General features: G+C 33.3%; 1 protein-coding gene across 8 annotated transcripts; it reads left to right on the top strand.

The window, feature by feature from the left end:
* Window positions 1-3948: 3948 nt before the first annotated feature.
* LOC110374035 (protein tipE) lies at window positions 3949-17665 on the top strand. 8 transcript variants are annotated; one of them, XM_049837552.2, is made up of 4 exons: window positions 3949-4152; window positions 11410-12444; window positions 12723-12777; window positions 13639-17665. In XM_049837552.2, the coding sequence occupies exons 2-3, from the start codon at window positions 11486-11488 to the stop codon at window positions 12748-12750; spliced, it is 987 nt and encodes a 328-aa protein (XP_049693509.1). In that variant the 5' UTR covers window positions 3949-4152; window positions 11410-11485; the 3' UTR covers window positions 12751-12777; window positions 13639-17665. The 8 variants fall into 8 exon arrangements, with proteins under 8 accessions (XP_049693509.1, XP_021187243.1, XP_021187242.1 ...); XM_021331568.3 differs by having other exon boundaries at window positions 11370-12444; XM_021331567.3 differs by having other exon boundaries at window positions 11367-12444.
* The last annotated feature ends 255 nt before the right edge of the window (window positions 17666-17920 follow it).

Below are 17920 nucleotides of genomic sequence, written 5' to 3'. Positions count from 1 at the left end.
TGCCAACAATTTGTGGAGACAGCTTCATGATGTATGTAGCGGAAGGGGACCAAGGAAATGGTGGGTGTATTGTGTGAAAGATGATGTTGTTGGAGAATGTTTCTTAAGAGATGATGTCAGATAGAGGTGTATGTAAGAATAAGGCATGCTGCCTCAACCCTAAATAAGATCAGGATAAGGGTAGGAGGCAAATGAGCTTAACAATATCTGTCTGCTTGGTTAGTATAGTGGTAAAAAGAGCCGCTGATGACCATAGTGATTTGGAATCTGCTTCCGAGTCAGGCAGAGTTGTTACAATTAGCTTATTGATAAAAATCAACCGTGATGTTTGCAAGATAGAGAAAGATTAGATTTGACATAATACCCATGTCTGTAAATAAATGTGTTTGAAGAATCTGGTATTCTTTGCAGTTATATTCATTGAGATCAACTGACTTATCGTTCTGCACAATTAGGAAGAGTCTGCATTCACCAAATTGAAAAAAGACAACAAAAGCTTGCTATTGACACCTTCATGACAAAAATATTTCTGCGTGTCCTTATCAAAGTATGTTAATCCTATGAGAGCCAGAAACATTCCTTTAAGGCACTTATTGAAGCAAGGTGAAAACAAGAACTAAAGCTTCCTTAAAAAATAGAAGGTAATTAAAATCGAAAGTTTCCTAAAAGTATTAAAATTAAACGAAATTCATGGGTTTCACAATGAGGACAGCTTGGTAACTGATACATATTTGATTGGTCAGCCACTGAATATGTGGCCTTGACGATTGAAGAGAATTATTTAAAGGTTCGTTTAGATAATTCTCGTATTTTATATAAACGAAAATTGGAATGACTGAGGCATTTTAAGGCACATATCAGAGACTATTTACTAATAAGGCAAAAGTAGCTCTTCTTTGTCAGTCGGTCCCACTATCATGCCAAAACTACTTAAAAATTCTAAATGAACAGGAATCTAGAGTCTGGGAAATAACATGGGCAGAAATTATGTATTTGTCTATACTAATATTATAAAGAGGAAAACTTTGTTTGTTTGGTTGTAATGGGTAAACTCAAAAAGCACTGGACCGATTTTAAATATTCTTTCACCATTAGAAAGCTACAAACAAACAGACAGAGTTATTTACATATTTATGATATTAGCAAGGATTTGAAACTTGAGACAACTCTACTTACGAGACACAAAAAATACCTTATTTTCTGCAAACATGAATAAATCCGTACTTAGTGCTTGCTAAACGTTTTTCAGTTGCATGTAATTCAGAAATGGGTCACAGGTATAATTACAGCTTTTCAGCAGTCACGGCAATGCAATTACTGGAAACCGACTTTTCAGGTTGTTGAACCTATTTTATACTTGAAGTTGCTGAAATTAGGATTTGAAATATATCTATAGGCACCTTGATTGATGGTTGGTCCACGGTCTCGGTGCTCGAGAAGGAACTATTTTCCACGCCTGAATAAAAGTAGTCTATGTTATGTCCAATATCACAAAGCGAAGTTACTTCATCTGTGTGTTTTATGCACTTTCACGCCAAAACTACTGAACCGATTTAAATGGGTGCATAGCTAATCTATACTAAAGGATAATTCCTTTGTTTATTTGTACATTAAAGGCTCCGAAACTACTAAATCAATTGGCAAAAATTCAGTGTTGCACTCTTCCCGAGTAACATAGGCTATATTACCCCAGTACGGGCAGGAGTTCCCACGGGACGCGAGCGCAACCACGAGGAACAACAAAAACTTAATACGTTGCATTCTAGCTCTCGTCATCCACTGGGCTAATAGCCAAGAATGACCACTAACACAAGAGGCTATCTCACAAAGTGCCTAATATGTGGAAGTGCCATCGACAGCCTGAGATGGAAAGCTCTTTAGATATGATACTCAGCGAACCACTTCATCTTTGGCGGTTGCACTTTTGAAAGTCTAGATGACTTGTAGCTTCGATTATTGGTAGATTAGCTTTCTCTAGCGGTTTCACTTGCGTCCAGTGGAAAGTACTTTGTGCACCCGAATAGTGCTATTCCTCCTCTATGAAGAGGTACCTTTTAAAATATGTTTCTAATTGTTCAAGTCTCTGAGCTAAGCGCGTCTAAATATAACTTTCAGCTTCATAACGTCAGCATAGGCACAGATTACTTAATAGTTAGCTTCTACGAGAATACATTTCTTGACTTTGACTACCTAAAAAGTGTATGCAAAAACCATGATCTTCGGATCTTATTTAATCCAATAAATTCTGGCAGCTGCAGGTTTATTGAGAAAGGCTGATAACTACGCCAAGCAGTAGTTTCGGAAATAAAAATATTCAAAACTGAAAGTATAATATAATACTTTAGATATTTCTTCAAGAATGCGATGCCTACAAAAAAAAGCAAAGCAATTTGCTACAGCTGCATCTCGGAGCGTTCTGAGCGAAATTAAGCTCGCTTTACGAGCGATATAAAATATCTCATAGTGGCTTTATGAAGGTTTACAGAATATGGCTTATTTAGATGTGTCATAGTCATAATATTAATATAGTGGGGCAGTTTTATTGTCATACTGATCTCAATAAACCAAAAGATGTTTTTAATTAGGTGCATAATATACAAGTTCTCCTAGTTGGGCTCTACCATGTAGGATACACCTAAGATTCTAACAAAATGCATACATTATGAAACTCCTGCCCTTGTCCCAATCTAACTTGTGATAGGCATAGCAAGTCTTCTTCTGTCATCCTCCTCTTTGGATCATCATCGCACAAGTAACATTCTTTCCAACTACATAAGTCTTTCAAACAATTCATTTATTGTTTGTTTGGTCACTCCTCTCTCAATCATTCTTCTAGAATATCAGTCCATCCACATTTGAGCCAGAAAACTTTTTTTTGTAGCAGCATCGGCAGATTTTATTCGAATAAGGCGAGCCTGTTATTTTGAAAGCTGATAAACAGACAAATGCATTGTGCATTTATGAAATAAAATAGGATTTTTACTCTCAAATATTCTACAGAAGACAAAGATTCTACGAGTTTCAATAGTCGTAAACTCTATAATACTTGACCGGTATTTTCATTGAATCATAACTTGGCTCAAATCCATAAGAATATCAGGATAAAGAACTGCTTTCAAGTATTTTTATAGGTCAACATATTTTGTAGGATTCATACTTATTTGTAGCACTAACAACATTACAGTCTTTGCTTAATTGTCGGCTAAAACAGAACATACAATGGTAAATTACACTGATCTTATTACAGCAAAATAATCTCATTATAGAACCTATTTTTTGCATAGACATCATTAAAATAAGAATCCTTATTATTTTCTTTTGTACATATTTTCTTATTATTTATTTTTTATCAACCTACCCCAAACAGGAGTCATTAACCCATAAAACGGGAAAGCGTCATTCATTGCACCCCAAGTACTATTATGAAGACAAAGTAACCAAACGAAGCCAGCACTGTTCCCAAAACACCCGGTATTTACTATAAAGGCTATATTTGAACAACATGAAAGCACGTTCTCTCCTTAAAATTGTATAGGAATAGTAGTGGTTGGTGCAAGGGAAAGTAATCTTAATAACATTGAGCATTGGGACCTCAGAATTGTAAAACAAGACTGTCTGTCGCCGTACAACGTTGGAACACATGATACCGCTGTATCGACCGGACAAACCGACGCGCGCACTCAAATAACTACATCTAAGCACCAAAAACATTTTAAATGTAAACTAAAAAACAAGAAATAAACGTTAAAGGAAATAAAAATATAAAATGAATTTTGAATTTTTTATTCGAAATTTTTATCCATTTTTAATTTCTCATTTTAAAATGCTGTTCATTTTTTTATTTTATTGAAAATGATTGTGATTTTTTTTCTGATTTTTAGTTTTGTAGAGTGAATGTTTAATTGAAGGTTTTTTTATGGGATTTTTATGTGTTACGTAGTTTTGAGGTGGCTACGGGGCTGTCGGGGAAGGCCTGCGCCCAGTAGTACTCGAGTCGCGGGAACGCGTCGACGTCTGACTAAAAACAGACGTCAAAGAAAAAAGAATTTTCAAAAATATACGTTTTTTAAACCCAGAACATAATGATATAGTGATAAAAGACTAAAGTGTTTTTCAAAATATTGTTTTCTTCGTCGTGTTTTGTTTTAAATGGTAACAGTGAGACCTTAGCTTTAATGAGGCTGGTTAAATGAATATAGAGACCTTTATTTATAGTACACACGATACATTTAATTACCGTTTACATTTCATTAAGTGTTTTAGTCGATATTTCGATAAATAACTTCATATTTCACGAGAAAAATGCTGAGAAACTATCGTCAAGTCATTGCTGCATTATGTCAATATGCGTAAGGTATTTGTTCGCGTATTTTCGTATTTCAATTCTACATTTACGAAACTAAAATATGTTTCATTTAAAATGAGGATTTTTGAGCAAAAATTATGTAACTAGAAATGTTTATTTGATTTGCGTTATAATTGAATGATCATAACAGGAATATTTCTATACCTTTTGATTGCATGTTTGGTATACATTTTCGTGTTTCTATTCAGTGGTAATATACCCTTGTTTTAGTACAAAGTGACGTCAAACCCTTATAGTTTGAGGTTAGGTTATGTAATAGTGCTTTTAACGGTACAAAAAGTCTAAGCTTTTTAGGGTTCATTTTATTCTAGTCGTTCGTAGTAATATTATTGAGTGTCCAGTGAAAATTGGTATCTACGCATGTGTATCGTGAATCTAAGTGTATGTAGCTGTAAATACCAGACTTTGATTAGGTTTTAACGCACATTATTAACATAAGTCTTTATACTTTTCTTTATATACTTAACCTACGATAGAAAACTATTTCCATTTTAACAGTTTTCAGGGTTTTCACATAAAATACTTATTGACTTACTGTTAGGCAATCTACGTTTGAACGCTTGTGTTGTTTTTCAGACTTTTAGAGTGAAATGACACGATGTCATCATGACCTTCCTAGCCATTTACCTGACTATGTTGGGATACCAGTGTTTTGCATGGAGCGACTGCCTATCTGACCTCTTCAACCCCGGGCAACACGGTACGACTGGTAAGACTGGCTGTCAGACTTTCTGCTTCTTAACAAATTTTATGTGTTCAAATGACAGCTGGGACCCATCAGTTTGACGTGCATTGCGAAAAACAGAGGTTGCTGAGAAAAGCTGAGATGGTCACCAATCCACGAACAGATCTCGCTAAGCATTGCTTAACCGTATGTTCGGAAAGGTCGAACCATATGGCTGTTACTTAGACTTAAACTCATGCCACAAAATATCGGATACGTAGGTATCCAACATTATGTAATTCATATATTGTAATCAACCTATGTTTAGACAGCCGCCTGTCGGTTAACTACATCTCACATAGTAGAATGGGGTAGTCAGAAAGTCTGAGATCTAGTCTTACAAAGGGAACTATTAACTGACTACTCTTACTGAGAAGGGAAAGCCAGAAACCAGATAGTCAGTTGTTCCATAAAAATACAGGTTATGTATTAGCATTTTGCCTGGAGGCCAATACCAACATATTTGGAAAAGGCTAGGCAGATGCATACGGCCCAATAATTGAACATGTCTTCTAAAACTTGAAGGAACTCGTCATGACAAGATGATCACCCATCGACCTACCAACCACGTCAAGCGATGCTTAACCTTATGATCGATAGTACCATTGGCTGTTACTTAACCCTCTTAATGTATGGTATATCTCAATTATTGGAAGACTTCCAGTCTTATTATGGGGAGACAGCCCACCAGTAACGTATGGTGATTGGCGGGAAATCGATATTGATTAGCTAGTGTGCGTACAGTTGGCAGAAAAAGGTGGTTTAGTTTTTGTAAATAAAATTATAATATTGAATATAAAGTTACTCTATACTTTATATTCAAAGTTTGCTTTGAATATAGCTGGCTGTTTGTGCCGTTTTCTGCGTTGGTGTCATAGAGTAGCAATATCTTATCATATAACTTCATAATAACAAGCAAGCAACTGCGCAGCTCTTATTATGTGAAACATATTGATTGAGATTGACATTTTAATAGAAGTAATTATCCACCATGTCACACTAGGTACATGTAGTAGATAATTCATATACATAGGTTTTATAAGATACAAGGTATCTTAAAACCCTTAAAGGATAAACAAGGACAAGGACAAACTATCAGTAACTGATTGATATTGTTTATCTTAAGTCCATAATCACTATTACAAAATTTAAAAGCCACTACTAAAACTAAAATAGTTATTGTTGTGGACTGTACTCCATGGGACATGGCAGGTAATGGGTTGACAAGCTAATATTATGTTCCTATTTACCTATGTCAGTTTATGGTGGAAAATGCATAGTTTGCTTTGATTTTTTACTATTTTATTCACTTGGATAGCATACAAATTTACGATGCTAGCTTCTGCAAGCGGTTTTACTAGCTTACAACGGGTAAAAGATAGCTCACATAATATTATATGGGTGAACAAGTAAGTGATAATTCACACATCACACATGAATCAATGCAAGAAGTAACTTCGTATTTAACTTTTTATCGATTACCGGCTCACTACAAGTAGTTCTCCCGGAACTAACGAAACCGGGGCGCACAGCTAATAATTGATAATGCTTATCAGCCATGCCCTATAACCATGACATCAATCAATCAATGCCCAACGTACTTACTTATCAACATTCTAGCAAACGCATTATAACAATACTACTAACATCTACCGTCGCAGATAGAAACTAAACAAAAGACTACCACGACACGGCTCCAACCATGGAGAACTAAATGACTAGCGGAGGTGTCATAACGGAAAATCTCCTAAGAAAGTATCGCGCCAAAATGCGGGTGTATACTGGGGACGAGGAATGTTACTTTCTTCGCCATTATACGTCTTTGGACCGGAGCATTTTTTGTACTACCAAAAATCGTTAACAGGGCCCTGATTCTCCTAAGTTAATAATTTCAAAATTGAATAGAAATTGAATCGCAATATGATCACAATAGTAGTTTTAACCATATCGGGCATTCTGCTACTAATATAAGACCAATCGTATTCCAACGACATTCGCTTGGTTTGATATTTTTGTCTATACCTACGGTAGTTTGCTCTACAATCATATTGCAATCGTAAATCATTTGCATACAAAATGATTCATTATTAAATGACAGAAAAAAATAAAAACATTTCGAACGTGAATCGACATTCGCTTAAGTAAAATTTGGAAAATCGGGCCCCTGGTGTCTAAAAGAACCTTAAGTCTTCATTAGCTCACTCGTATCTGATCTATCGCTTTGGTAATGTCCGTACGGTGAACCTAGTATTGTGTATTTGACCTAGAAGAAGGCATATGACCTACCTTTCCTATGGTATCTCCGCTAACTTTCCTTCCTTCATGGTTCCATCTGACTCAATGACATGCGATGTCTTCTCCATACAAACAGTGTCCTCATTTCATCTCTACGCTATTCTTGAGCTTTCAGAACTGAGGAACTCTGTGCTATCGGCAAAAATGAGTCTTGGTATTCTTTGGAGAATAGTACTTAAATTGTTTGATTTGTATGCACAGAAGTTTGTCCTGTACAACAGTAGTTTTTTGTCAGCTGCCGTGTCTAATCGCTGTACATAATATAAAGCATCCTCATTATCCTGTTAACCCTTATTCTAATTTTTATATGGGGTTGGCGCAGCATGTCTTTTTTCAGTATTTCTCAATTTGACATCGCCGTCTTCTTAAAAAATACGTTAATTATAAGCCATATCTTCTTTTACATAATCCATTTATCATTTAGTCGTTCATCTTCTTTTTTTTCGTATAATATAATCCTCATTCCTCTGGTTTCCACATAACACATAACTTCTCGCCACATAGGCATTTCATCATCATTGATAATACATATTATACTGATGAACAACATAATTTTCACTCGTGTAGCGTATAAATTAATAATAGAATTAGTGTCACTAACATGCGTGTATGTATTTATAAATAAAATCGATAGTTATCGGACCGCCCGCTGAAAACTATCTCTCTAATGTTTACACGCATATTGAGCCATAAACTAATATAGCATACGCAAGGGTCGATCGATCACTAAGTTAGGAAATATTTATTGTCAGTGGATGGGTGACCATCTTATTACGACGACTTCCTCCGTTCTTGGAAGTTCTTAGTTGGAGAACTGTCATTAGAATATTTTTCGCTCGTGAGCTTAAATAAAGCTTAGAATCTTAACCTGCATCGACTTAACTTATCAGAACCCTCTTAGGATGGTTTTGATTATCCGTGTTCTGAGGGAGAGGACATGGTAATTAATCTTTCACATAGGGAGCAACATTTTTGAAATACTCCGAAATGGGGCTCCACAAATTATTATTTACCTAGAGAGTAAACGTATATTAGAAGCAGTAATAACATAAAAAAGATACCTATTATTTCTTATGAAATCTCTTCGGGGAAACCCATAGTAGGAGAGTTTTATATTTGTATTATTTTTAGAGACAAAAAAATAAATGCTATTTTAAAACAACATTTTTTAAATAAACTACATTGTTTTTGCATTTCATATTCATCACAAATTGCTATACTGTACGTACTATTAAATATTTTAACTCTCGTCTCATATATGATATTTCTACCAACATTGCATAATTTCGGGATAAAGAGAACTCAATCCTTGTTGAAGTTAATTGTGTATTGCAATTTAAACTTTATCTCATACAGAATTGCTTGCATAATAAATTGGCTGGCAATATTATATTGTGTGTTTACTTGCGATTGGAAATAAAAATGCATACGTTTTTGCATGAGAATTGATGAAATAAGATTTAAATTTATAGTTGTAGTTTTATTTAGTATGTATAGATAGAATTAAGGTTTAATTATAGTTTAGGAAACGAAAATTATGCTCATATTTGCGTTTGATTTAGCTAGCTACTCGTTATTTCATATTAATTACCATTATCGGAACTGAAATAAAAACATCGATAACTATTTCCCATAGTTATAGTTGGGCTATCTTGCGAACCAAACACTCATTATTTTTCAATCAGTACCGTAACAAACTCGTTGATAAAAATATTTACTGTTTTCGTGCATCCACAACGCACTTTTCGGAGCAACGCCTTCGGTGCAACCGTTGCGAATTTTATTAGCTTGGTAGTTCCTTCGAGACTCCGGTGAAATCGAGGGAATCATTATCATTGCTGCTCTTATCTCAATTTTTTCTTCGGAAGCATGAAGATGTTGAAGCATGTTGGCATGAGAGATGGCAATGTTTTCTTCCGTCATCTCACAGGGAACACACAACAAACATATGTTTCTAAACATATTGACTAGAAATAAATTTGTAATCAGTGCGCTTGGAAACTTTTCTCTACAAAAAGTAATTGCGGTGTAGATGCATGATTTGACGTTAATACGTAGATAGGTTCAGTTTCCATCAATATTGAAGAGTCTAATGTTTTCCGGTCGCGCCTAAGTGCCATCAATCAGTCGATCAAATTCCGTTTTTTGACATAAACCTCTTCATGTTAACTAAGTTAAAAATAGAGTTATTTCTAAAATTGGTGTCCAAATTGCAGTTTTTTTCGTGCGTTATATAAAATATTCATAAAAACACCGACCTGTGAAGTCATGACATTAAATAAATAAAAGATAGTAACAAGAAAATTCAAAAAATTTAAGTCGTTTTTATTTTTATTAGTAATATTAAAGTGTAATCATCCAAATAAAAATATTCATTGTATAAAATAATTCGGTATTATTTATTAACAGTAAATTGTTATTCAATAAAAATAGACCACGAAATAAACGATGAAATAAATTTCAGATTCTTGACACGTAGGCATGATATACAAAATTCATGATATAATGGGCCTCATGATAAGTTCATGGTATCTTCATGAATAATAAAGCTGATGCCTGAATTTAAAAATATTTTTGTGATAAAGGCCAATCATTTAAAATTCATGGTGCCTATTGTGGAGTACAATAATAGATATATCATTATAGGTAATTAAGGTATTATTAAATAATGAATGAAGAAACAAAACTGCCGAAAATACATAGAGCTTGAGGTTATCGTTTAAAACATCTTTTGACAAATCAAGCTGAAAATCATTATTGTTTTATGGAAATTGTGTCTCCTAAATGGACCTTATACCTACTACTTTACATAGATTCCACCTATGTAGGTATGTAGCTAGAGCATTGAACACTATCTTTTATCAAATTAATCATTATTAATTTCTTTATGACTTTTTAATAGTCTTTTCATGAACGTAATAAAGTGCTCACTCGCTTACATGATAACACATTGTCACCGTAATTGCATTGCATAAAATAATTAGTTAATAATATTTAGAAACATATAGCTTAACCTGCACTGACCATCAAAAGTTAATGAAAATCAAGTTTTTATTGTTTATAGGCATATAGGGATATTAGATTACATTACAAGGTTCAAATTTTCTTTCTATTTTAAGGACATGTTAAACATAGAGTTTCGACTTTTTGGAAAGAGAGAACCCACAAAAGTCGGCAATCAAAGGTCCAAAATTTCGTAGGCTCTCTGCTAAATAAAGCTGTTATTAGTGTCAATGCTAATTCTAGCCCAAATCGATATCTGGATACTGTATTGCTGGCCAGACAGTCTGGCGTCCCGGTTTAATTGTGTGTGGTGCCAGTTGTCGCGCCTGGGTTTCTACAAGGCTCTTCTCTAGTTTTATAAAGATAACTGAGATTTTATGTATGACTGAGCTTTGGAAAAATGTAGAAGTTATCATTTCAAAAAGGTACACACTTTTAGTTTTAAATATAGCAAACTTTTCAATTAGAAACGGATCTTAACCGTAAGTATTGCCCGTAATATGCTGACAGCTGCTTGATTCGATTTCAAACGGTGACTTTCTCTATCCGAGCGTATGCTACCACCAGAAAGCGTTTCTTTTTTACCAGTTACTCTTCAATTTCTTCACTGCCAGTCAGACCACACCAAGACTGTCGTGTGTCAGACCAGACCGCGCCGTAGTTATGCCTTTCTCTGTTAGGAATGTTCCGCCAAATATGTCAAATGCCAATCATGTTATTTGGTTTGCGTACATTCTAGGAATGGCTCACTGGATGTTTTCGTTGTTTTACATAACTTGAGTTACATAACTTTTTGGGATACAAAAAAGAATTTTGTTAGACTGTTGATAACATCGTCTATTTTTGCTGCAGTGTTTATTTAGAATAATTTTATCTTGAATTCTTATTGAAGAAGTTTGAACTATAAATAAATAAGTTGACAATAATTTTAGGATGTTTAAGTAGCCAAGCCTCATTAAAGCTTTATCAGTCAACCAGCAGATATGTAAATAAATATTGAAAAATACAAAAACGTTCAAAGACTGAAATGGGATATAAAATGATATGACACAAGCGAGCTGAGACAGCGCTATGGTCGCCCGTAGCGCTCCCACACCATGACAGACGAAGAAATTGTACCCCCAACCTTCGCTGAGAAACTTCTATTTTACACAACAGCAACTTTCGTTCTACTGGGAACATTCAGCCTGTTTGCGTTCCTCTTCCTCGTGCCATTCGTCATAGAACCAGCCTTTACTACAATATTCATGCAATTCGATCCAGTCGCAGCACTATGCGTCACGACAGGAGTGCAGCATCTCGTTGGCGCCAGCAACTGCTCCTGGGCATCTTGCAGGGAGGGCTGCACCAAAGATCTGTTTGAGTGTACTCAAATTCGCGTCAACTACAAATTGGGAATATACCCCAATGTTACTCCAACTGACATGGAGACATTAATCAGGGCCGAAAGGGCATTAAGGAAGGACTATGAATACGAGAACTATGAAGTAACAGCTGATAAATCGTATCCAGAAATGTTAGACGACGAGCTACCAGATGCGTTACCAACGGGATTGCAAGGAAACGACTCAGAATGGTATTTCACAGGTGCGAGACTGTTCCCGAATGTTAAAGGCTGTGGATATCCGCCTATCTTGAACTGCACGGTCTTTTACGCGAAGCACAAACCAATTGGCAACAACTACACTTGCTACTACAGCCGTGTTGACCCAGGATTGGTCATCACCGAACTCGACATGTGGCAGAATACATTAAACCTGGTGTATGCCATGGCAATACCGATACCGTCATTCATAATTTCGGTGATATATTTGACATTTGCGTACTTTAAGATATATAATACTGAGGAAGAGTCTGAGCAAGCGCCATTGAAGAGTGATGCTGAAGCAATGGCGACGGGTGATGATGAGAAGCCAACGACCCCAGGGTCCGATACGTTCAGGGAGGATCTGGCGTGTTTCGGACATCAGCTGAAGATGCAACTGGCTAACGAGAAGCCTAAGGAAGGCTTTGAATCCAATAGTCCGCCAATTTCCAATTCTGCTTCTTTGTCTGGGTAAGTGAATTTTACATCATTTGTTTTTACGAAAGGTTTATTAAATGTTGTGTTATGTTTTTCTTCAGATATTTTATTTTATAAATAAAAAATACAATTATGTTGTAATCTGTATTACCATAACAAAAAAAAAATACTTATACAAAAATAAATGCCAAGGCTCAGTCATTCCAAAAAAAAATACACACAAAGTAATCTAAAAAATATATATATTTTACACTGATATCCCAAGAAACCCATATTCTTCAGTTTCTTATACAATTCTCTGCACCCGACAGGACCAAGTCATCGTTCGTGAACGCCTAACGTGACTAACATCAATATAATACAGAGGTACGTCTCTGTTGGCTTGAGCTTTATTGATTTACGCTTAAGGCACAAAATCCTATGGCACAAATTATATTGCACATAAATATTATGAAACAATTATAAAATAATGTCATCTACGCTTTATGCTTTGAAAAAAATAAATTATTATTCAATAATTAACCGAATAAAGTTATTGTGCTTTTATTATTCGAATAAAAAAATATTAAAGTACACTCGAATAAAATATTCAACTATTTTACAAATAAAGCATCTAAGTACCTATTGCATATTTTTAGAACAGCAAAAAAAGCGGAGTTTTTTTTAATAACATGCTTTAATATTAGTTTACTCTGTATTTTGTTCTTCTCCGGTACGTATTAAAATATATTTCCCTGTTTCATACATTATAAATCAATATGAAACTTTTATGAAATAAGTGAAAAGTTCTCCTGAGCCTTACTCATGACGTTCCCTCGTGAGGAAAATATGAAACTTTTGAAGGAAACTCGCAAAAGCTACGCGTCAGTCATAATGGTTTCAGTTGACATGATTTTTTATCAAAAGACTTACAGTTTATCCTTTGTTTCATGTTCAGGCTTTTTGACTTGCACAAGTTACTTCCCCAACTTTTAATCATTTTTTTTCTCACATATCCCTATAATTTAATTACACAATGACTTTTAAAATAATAATCTTTAGCTTGATGCTTTCTAAGCCCATAAGTAAAGTCCATTACATTAGCCCCCAAATAAGTATGATAGTTTTAATTTTGCTTGCCAGCCCTGCCCGTCGATATTTAAAAGATCCTAAATATTCGACACCCATTTCCCACCCATTTTTGATAATTTCAGAAGTCAATTGAAATGTGTTTTGTTCTCTTTTCAGATGACAGGATTCCTGAAGAGGCGGCTTCGGTTACAGAGTGCATCACGAGATGAGCTGAACACTATAAACGAACTATTTATGATCTATATTGTGCTCGACATAATGTGATTTTACCACGCTTGAGTATTGCTGTTCCCCTCATTCTATTCTGTAAGAGTGCAAGAGCGAGAAGGTAGGATAGACACAGTATGAAAGCACGACTTTGAAAAGGTCGAAAACGGGCGAAAGATTTTTTTTATAACGCGTTGTGAAATAAAAAAGTAATACTGAATATTTTGGCGGTGATATCTTCTGCTTTTTATTGATGATTAAAATTATTTATGATGAAATTGTTACCAACTTAACTTTTCGAATAAATTAATACCTTCATGATGACAATAATTGTTTCTATCCAAAAAAGTTATTTTTTGAGCATTAAACTTGAATAAAATTACATTGTTTATTAATTAATATTATTAATTTTTAATAATTTTTGAGACTACCTTCCTCGGAGAATTATTGCTCAATACAGAAGGGTTTTTAAAAGGCAGAAGATATTATCGCAAAAAACATTTATATATTAGTAATAAAAGAATTTTATCTCCTAATAGTAATTATAAATAAGGTTTTAATGCTCGTACGCTAATGTGTCAAAATGCACGCGTGCTGTTAAAATATATTGAAAATATAAAAGTATTGTATATTATAAAAGGTATATATAAAAAAAGCAAGCTGTTCAAGAATAGTGAAATAATTTTATGAAATTGTTGATTTTGAGATACATTAGTCACGACAAAAACAAGTCGAGGAATAGAAAATATTTAGAAAGAAAAAAAGTATATTGAAAGAAAAACAATATGTTTAAATACATCGACTAATAATTATAAAATAGAGTTATCCCATCAGTACAATTCATTGATATCATTTTAGTTGATAAGCTAAATTAGTTTATTTGGAAGTAATGATGCACTTTATATTTTGAATAGCCGTTTAGTTAGCTGAATTACCCGATGTTTGACTGAAGGATATTTTTTTTCAAAAATATAAGTCTCGATTAAAATTAGGTGAAACGTATATGTAAATCGATCATACATAAATTGAGATTATCGAATTCCTTGCCACGCGCTACGCGGTATCGATTCTCCGTCCCGTGCCTCGACTATTCAAAAATTCATTAACACTGTCCATGCCGATCCGAACCGACATTGTACCATTAAACTACCACAAATAGAATACATTAAACAATTATAACGAAATTAGTTCCACTATTTCACCACACTGTTTAATTTTTACCGAAGTTTTCAGCCCGATATTTATAACACGGAAAATTTCGAAGTACCTTTTCATATGGCCAACGGTTGTAAGAAAAGCATAAGATTTTTTCGAAAACATATACCTACCATGAACAAAAAAAAAAACAAAAAAAGGCTTGTGAATATTGCGTAAATTCTAGATTAATAACGCCAGTCGAGTTCCATTTTCTTCAATTCTGATACTTTATTACTTCTGTAAATATTTTTTTCCAGCTGAGAGCCACTTTTGAAATTTTTACCTATTATTTTAGATGTCTTTGCGTCCCAGGCCTATTGCCAGGATCCAGTTTGTGAAGAGGAAATTGATCAGGTTACATCAAAAATAAAAGATAATTTCCTCAAACAAAATAATTGTTTTTTATAATTTATTTTTGTTTTATATAAAATATTTGGATAAATTCACGTAGACTGGATGAGTATTGAGTATGTTAGATATCGCTAAAATCTACGCACATTGTCTAGTATATTAAATTCGATGAATATATCATAAGTGTTTGTTTGAAATCCGATAGTAAGATACGCCTTTATAGTTTTACTATATGTTGTGTGGTGGTTTTTCCCGAATAAAATATAAATAAAATTGTAAAAACAAAAAAACAATTTATTGTCGAGGGAATAAATTAAACCCATTGTATTATTTTAATAAATAACAAAAATGGTAATATAATAATTATAAATAGCAGCTATAAATATAAAAATCCTAAATTATTTTCACGAATTATAATGTTTTTGTCAATTGAAATTGCAATTGTTTTTACAGATAAATAACTACGGTGATCTGTTAAAACCAATGTACTTTTGTATTTGTGTATTTTTAAAGAACCTTTTTTATGATATTGATGTTACATACAAAATAAAAATACATTTACCTACATGGAAAATAATTATCTCAATAAAATAATTGTAATATAACTATAGTTAGCGCAAAAGCAATTGGTAAAATATATCACAAAATGTAAACGGAGGTCAAATTATTTTTTAGCTCTAATTTTTTGCGTTTCCCTTGTGAACGTCAGAATTTCGGTTGTGTATAGTTTTTTAGTAATTTTAGTAATAACAATATGTACGTATTTTTAATAATTCCAATGATATTGTTGTATTGCAATTGTATGTAAAATGCTTTAATGTGATCGTAATATACATAATTAAGGCACCTTCGTATAGGTTTTCACGTCGATGCCATTCTTCCAATTACTGTAAACTTGAGGTTATATTTCTGTATTAATTTTGGAAAAGATTAACATTGCATATTTGAACGTTCAACGACATAAATATATCTGTCACGTTTATTGTTGAGTTAAAATACATAATTATTATTGAAAATAATTATTCGAATAACAATGTAATTATTATACGAATAAGAAATATGACCTCGCCTCATTATACTTCTCATAAATATAACACGTCTACGACACTTTTGTAACACTCTTACACTATCATAATTACTTTCGAATATTTTTCCGTATACCAACGCCTGTCTTTAAATTCGAGCAAAAATAATTTTATCACAAAAATGTTGATAAAATGAAAACGCTCGATTTTTTGTGTATTTTGTTAAACTGTTTAATGGAGCGATCGCTATTTCAATGCTTTTTGGCTTGAAACAAAATACTTATATGTATATAAGAATGATATATTAATAATAAACATTATCATCAATCTATCGACACAAATGTAGTCGATAACAGAATAGATGAAGTCCACCTAGAGGTATTTTGTAAAAAAAACAATGAGATTGGTTTCAAAAATTTAGATATTTGTAAAAGAATTAGGACTTAAGAGCATAACTAATTGTAGTTACGCGTTTAAGCTGGTTACACACACTAAGAACCTATTAGTTAAAAAACTAAACACAGAAATAAAATCTAACAATAAAGTAGCCGTTATTTTGAAAATAAGTTTATGTAACGTTTTTTTTTATTAAAGGATTTAATTTTGATATTATACCTGTTAAAATGATATTATAGTTCAATGTTATAGTTACTTGCTTGAAAAAAATACTAGGTATCACAGTTGTCAATATAAAGGTGATATATCAGCGATCTACAGTAAAATATTCAACCCACTGAAATCATTATTCAGAGGCAGTATTATTGCAAAGGTTAATTGTTTCTGGCTAGCCTCCAGAGAACCTTGGATTTTGTCCAATTCCAAAGTTTTTAGCGTTTAATATGTTACACGATAAATTTTGAAATGGAAGCGAACAAGAAATTCGATTTAGTTTCGAATAAAAAAAAGTTAAACCTTTATGCGAATCTTGATAAATTATACCTTTTTTGTGTCAGAAGCATGTTGACGTAACTCACCTGGAACTGCATAAATTAAATAGGTGCTATGCGCTAGCCGGTACTGAAATACCGAACTACTTAAAAACTTAAACGGGTTTCTTTGAAAATATAAATTATTAATGCAGTGAACGAGAATGTGACTTTTGTGTTATTGGAATAATGAGGATAATGTAACAAAGCCATTATTGTTTATTCGAATAATAATACCTTTTTTATTCGAGATTATTTTTGGTATTGTGTGTACCCAGTTTAACATTTTGAAGTGTGGCGCAAAATTTTCTTGCTAAATAAAATAAAAACTAACAAATGCGAAATGTTTGAATTATTAATATTCATCGTAATGTGCGTTTTCATTCATTTGGAACTGTTGCCTTATAACCGTTTTGTACATAAAGAAATAAATAAAAAATCGTTAGTAGGAAATAAAGTACACTCATTGGCTTCAAACTGCGTGTTTTATTTGTTTTAAACCAAATTTACCTTTTCGAGTTGATCGTAAAAAAACAGTTGATCGTTAATTAAGTGAAGGTTAATAGTTCGTTTCCTGTGCAAAAAATAATGAAAGCTTTTAATGACAAGTTTTCAGGAACACAATTTGTAGACTTTTGTTGTGCATGTAGGTATGCATGCTGCATTGAGATAAAACTCTGACCAGATTACTAATTAACAAAAAACAAGTTTTCAAAATACCTTTTATTCGTT

This window comes from Helicoverpa armigera, chromosome 23 (genome assembly GCF_030705265.1).
Source record: "Helicoverpa armigera isolate CAAS_96S chromosome 23, ASM3070526v1, whole genome shotgun sequence".
NCBI lineage: Eukaryota > Metazoa > Arthropoda > Insecta > Lepidoptera > Noctuidae > Helicoverpa > Helicoverpa armigera.
Note: the sequence above shows the minus strand (reverse complement) of the source record. Positions and strands in the feature narration are given on the sequence as shown.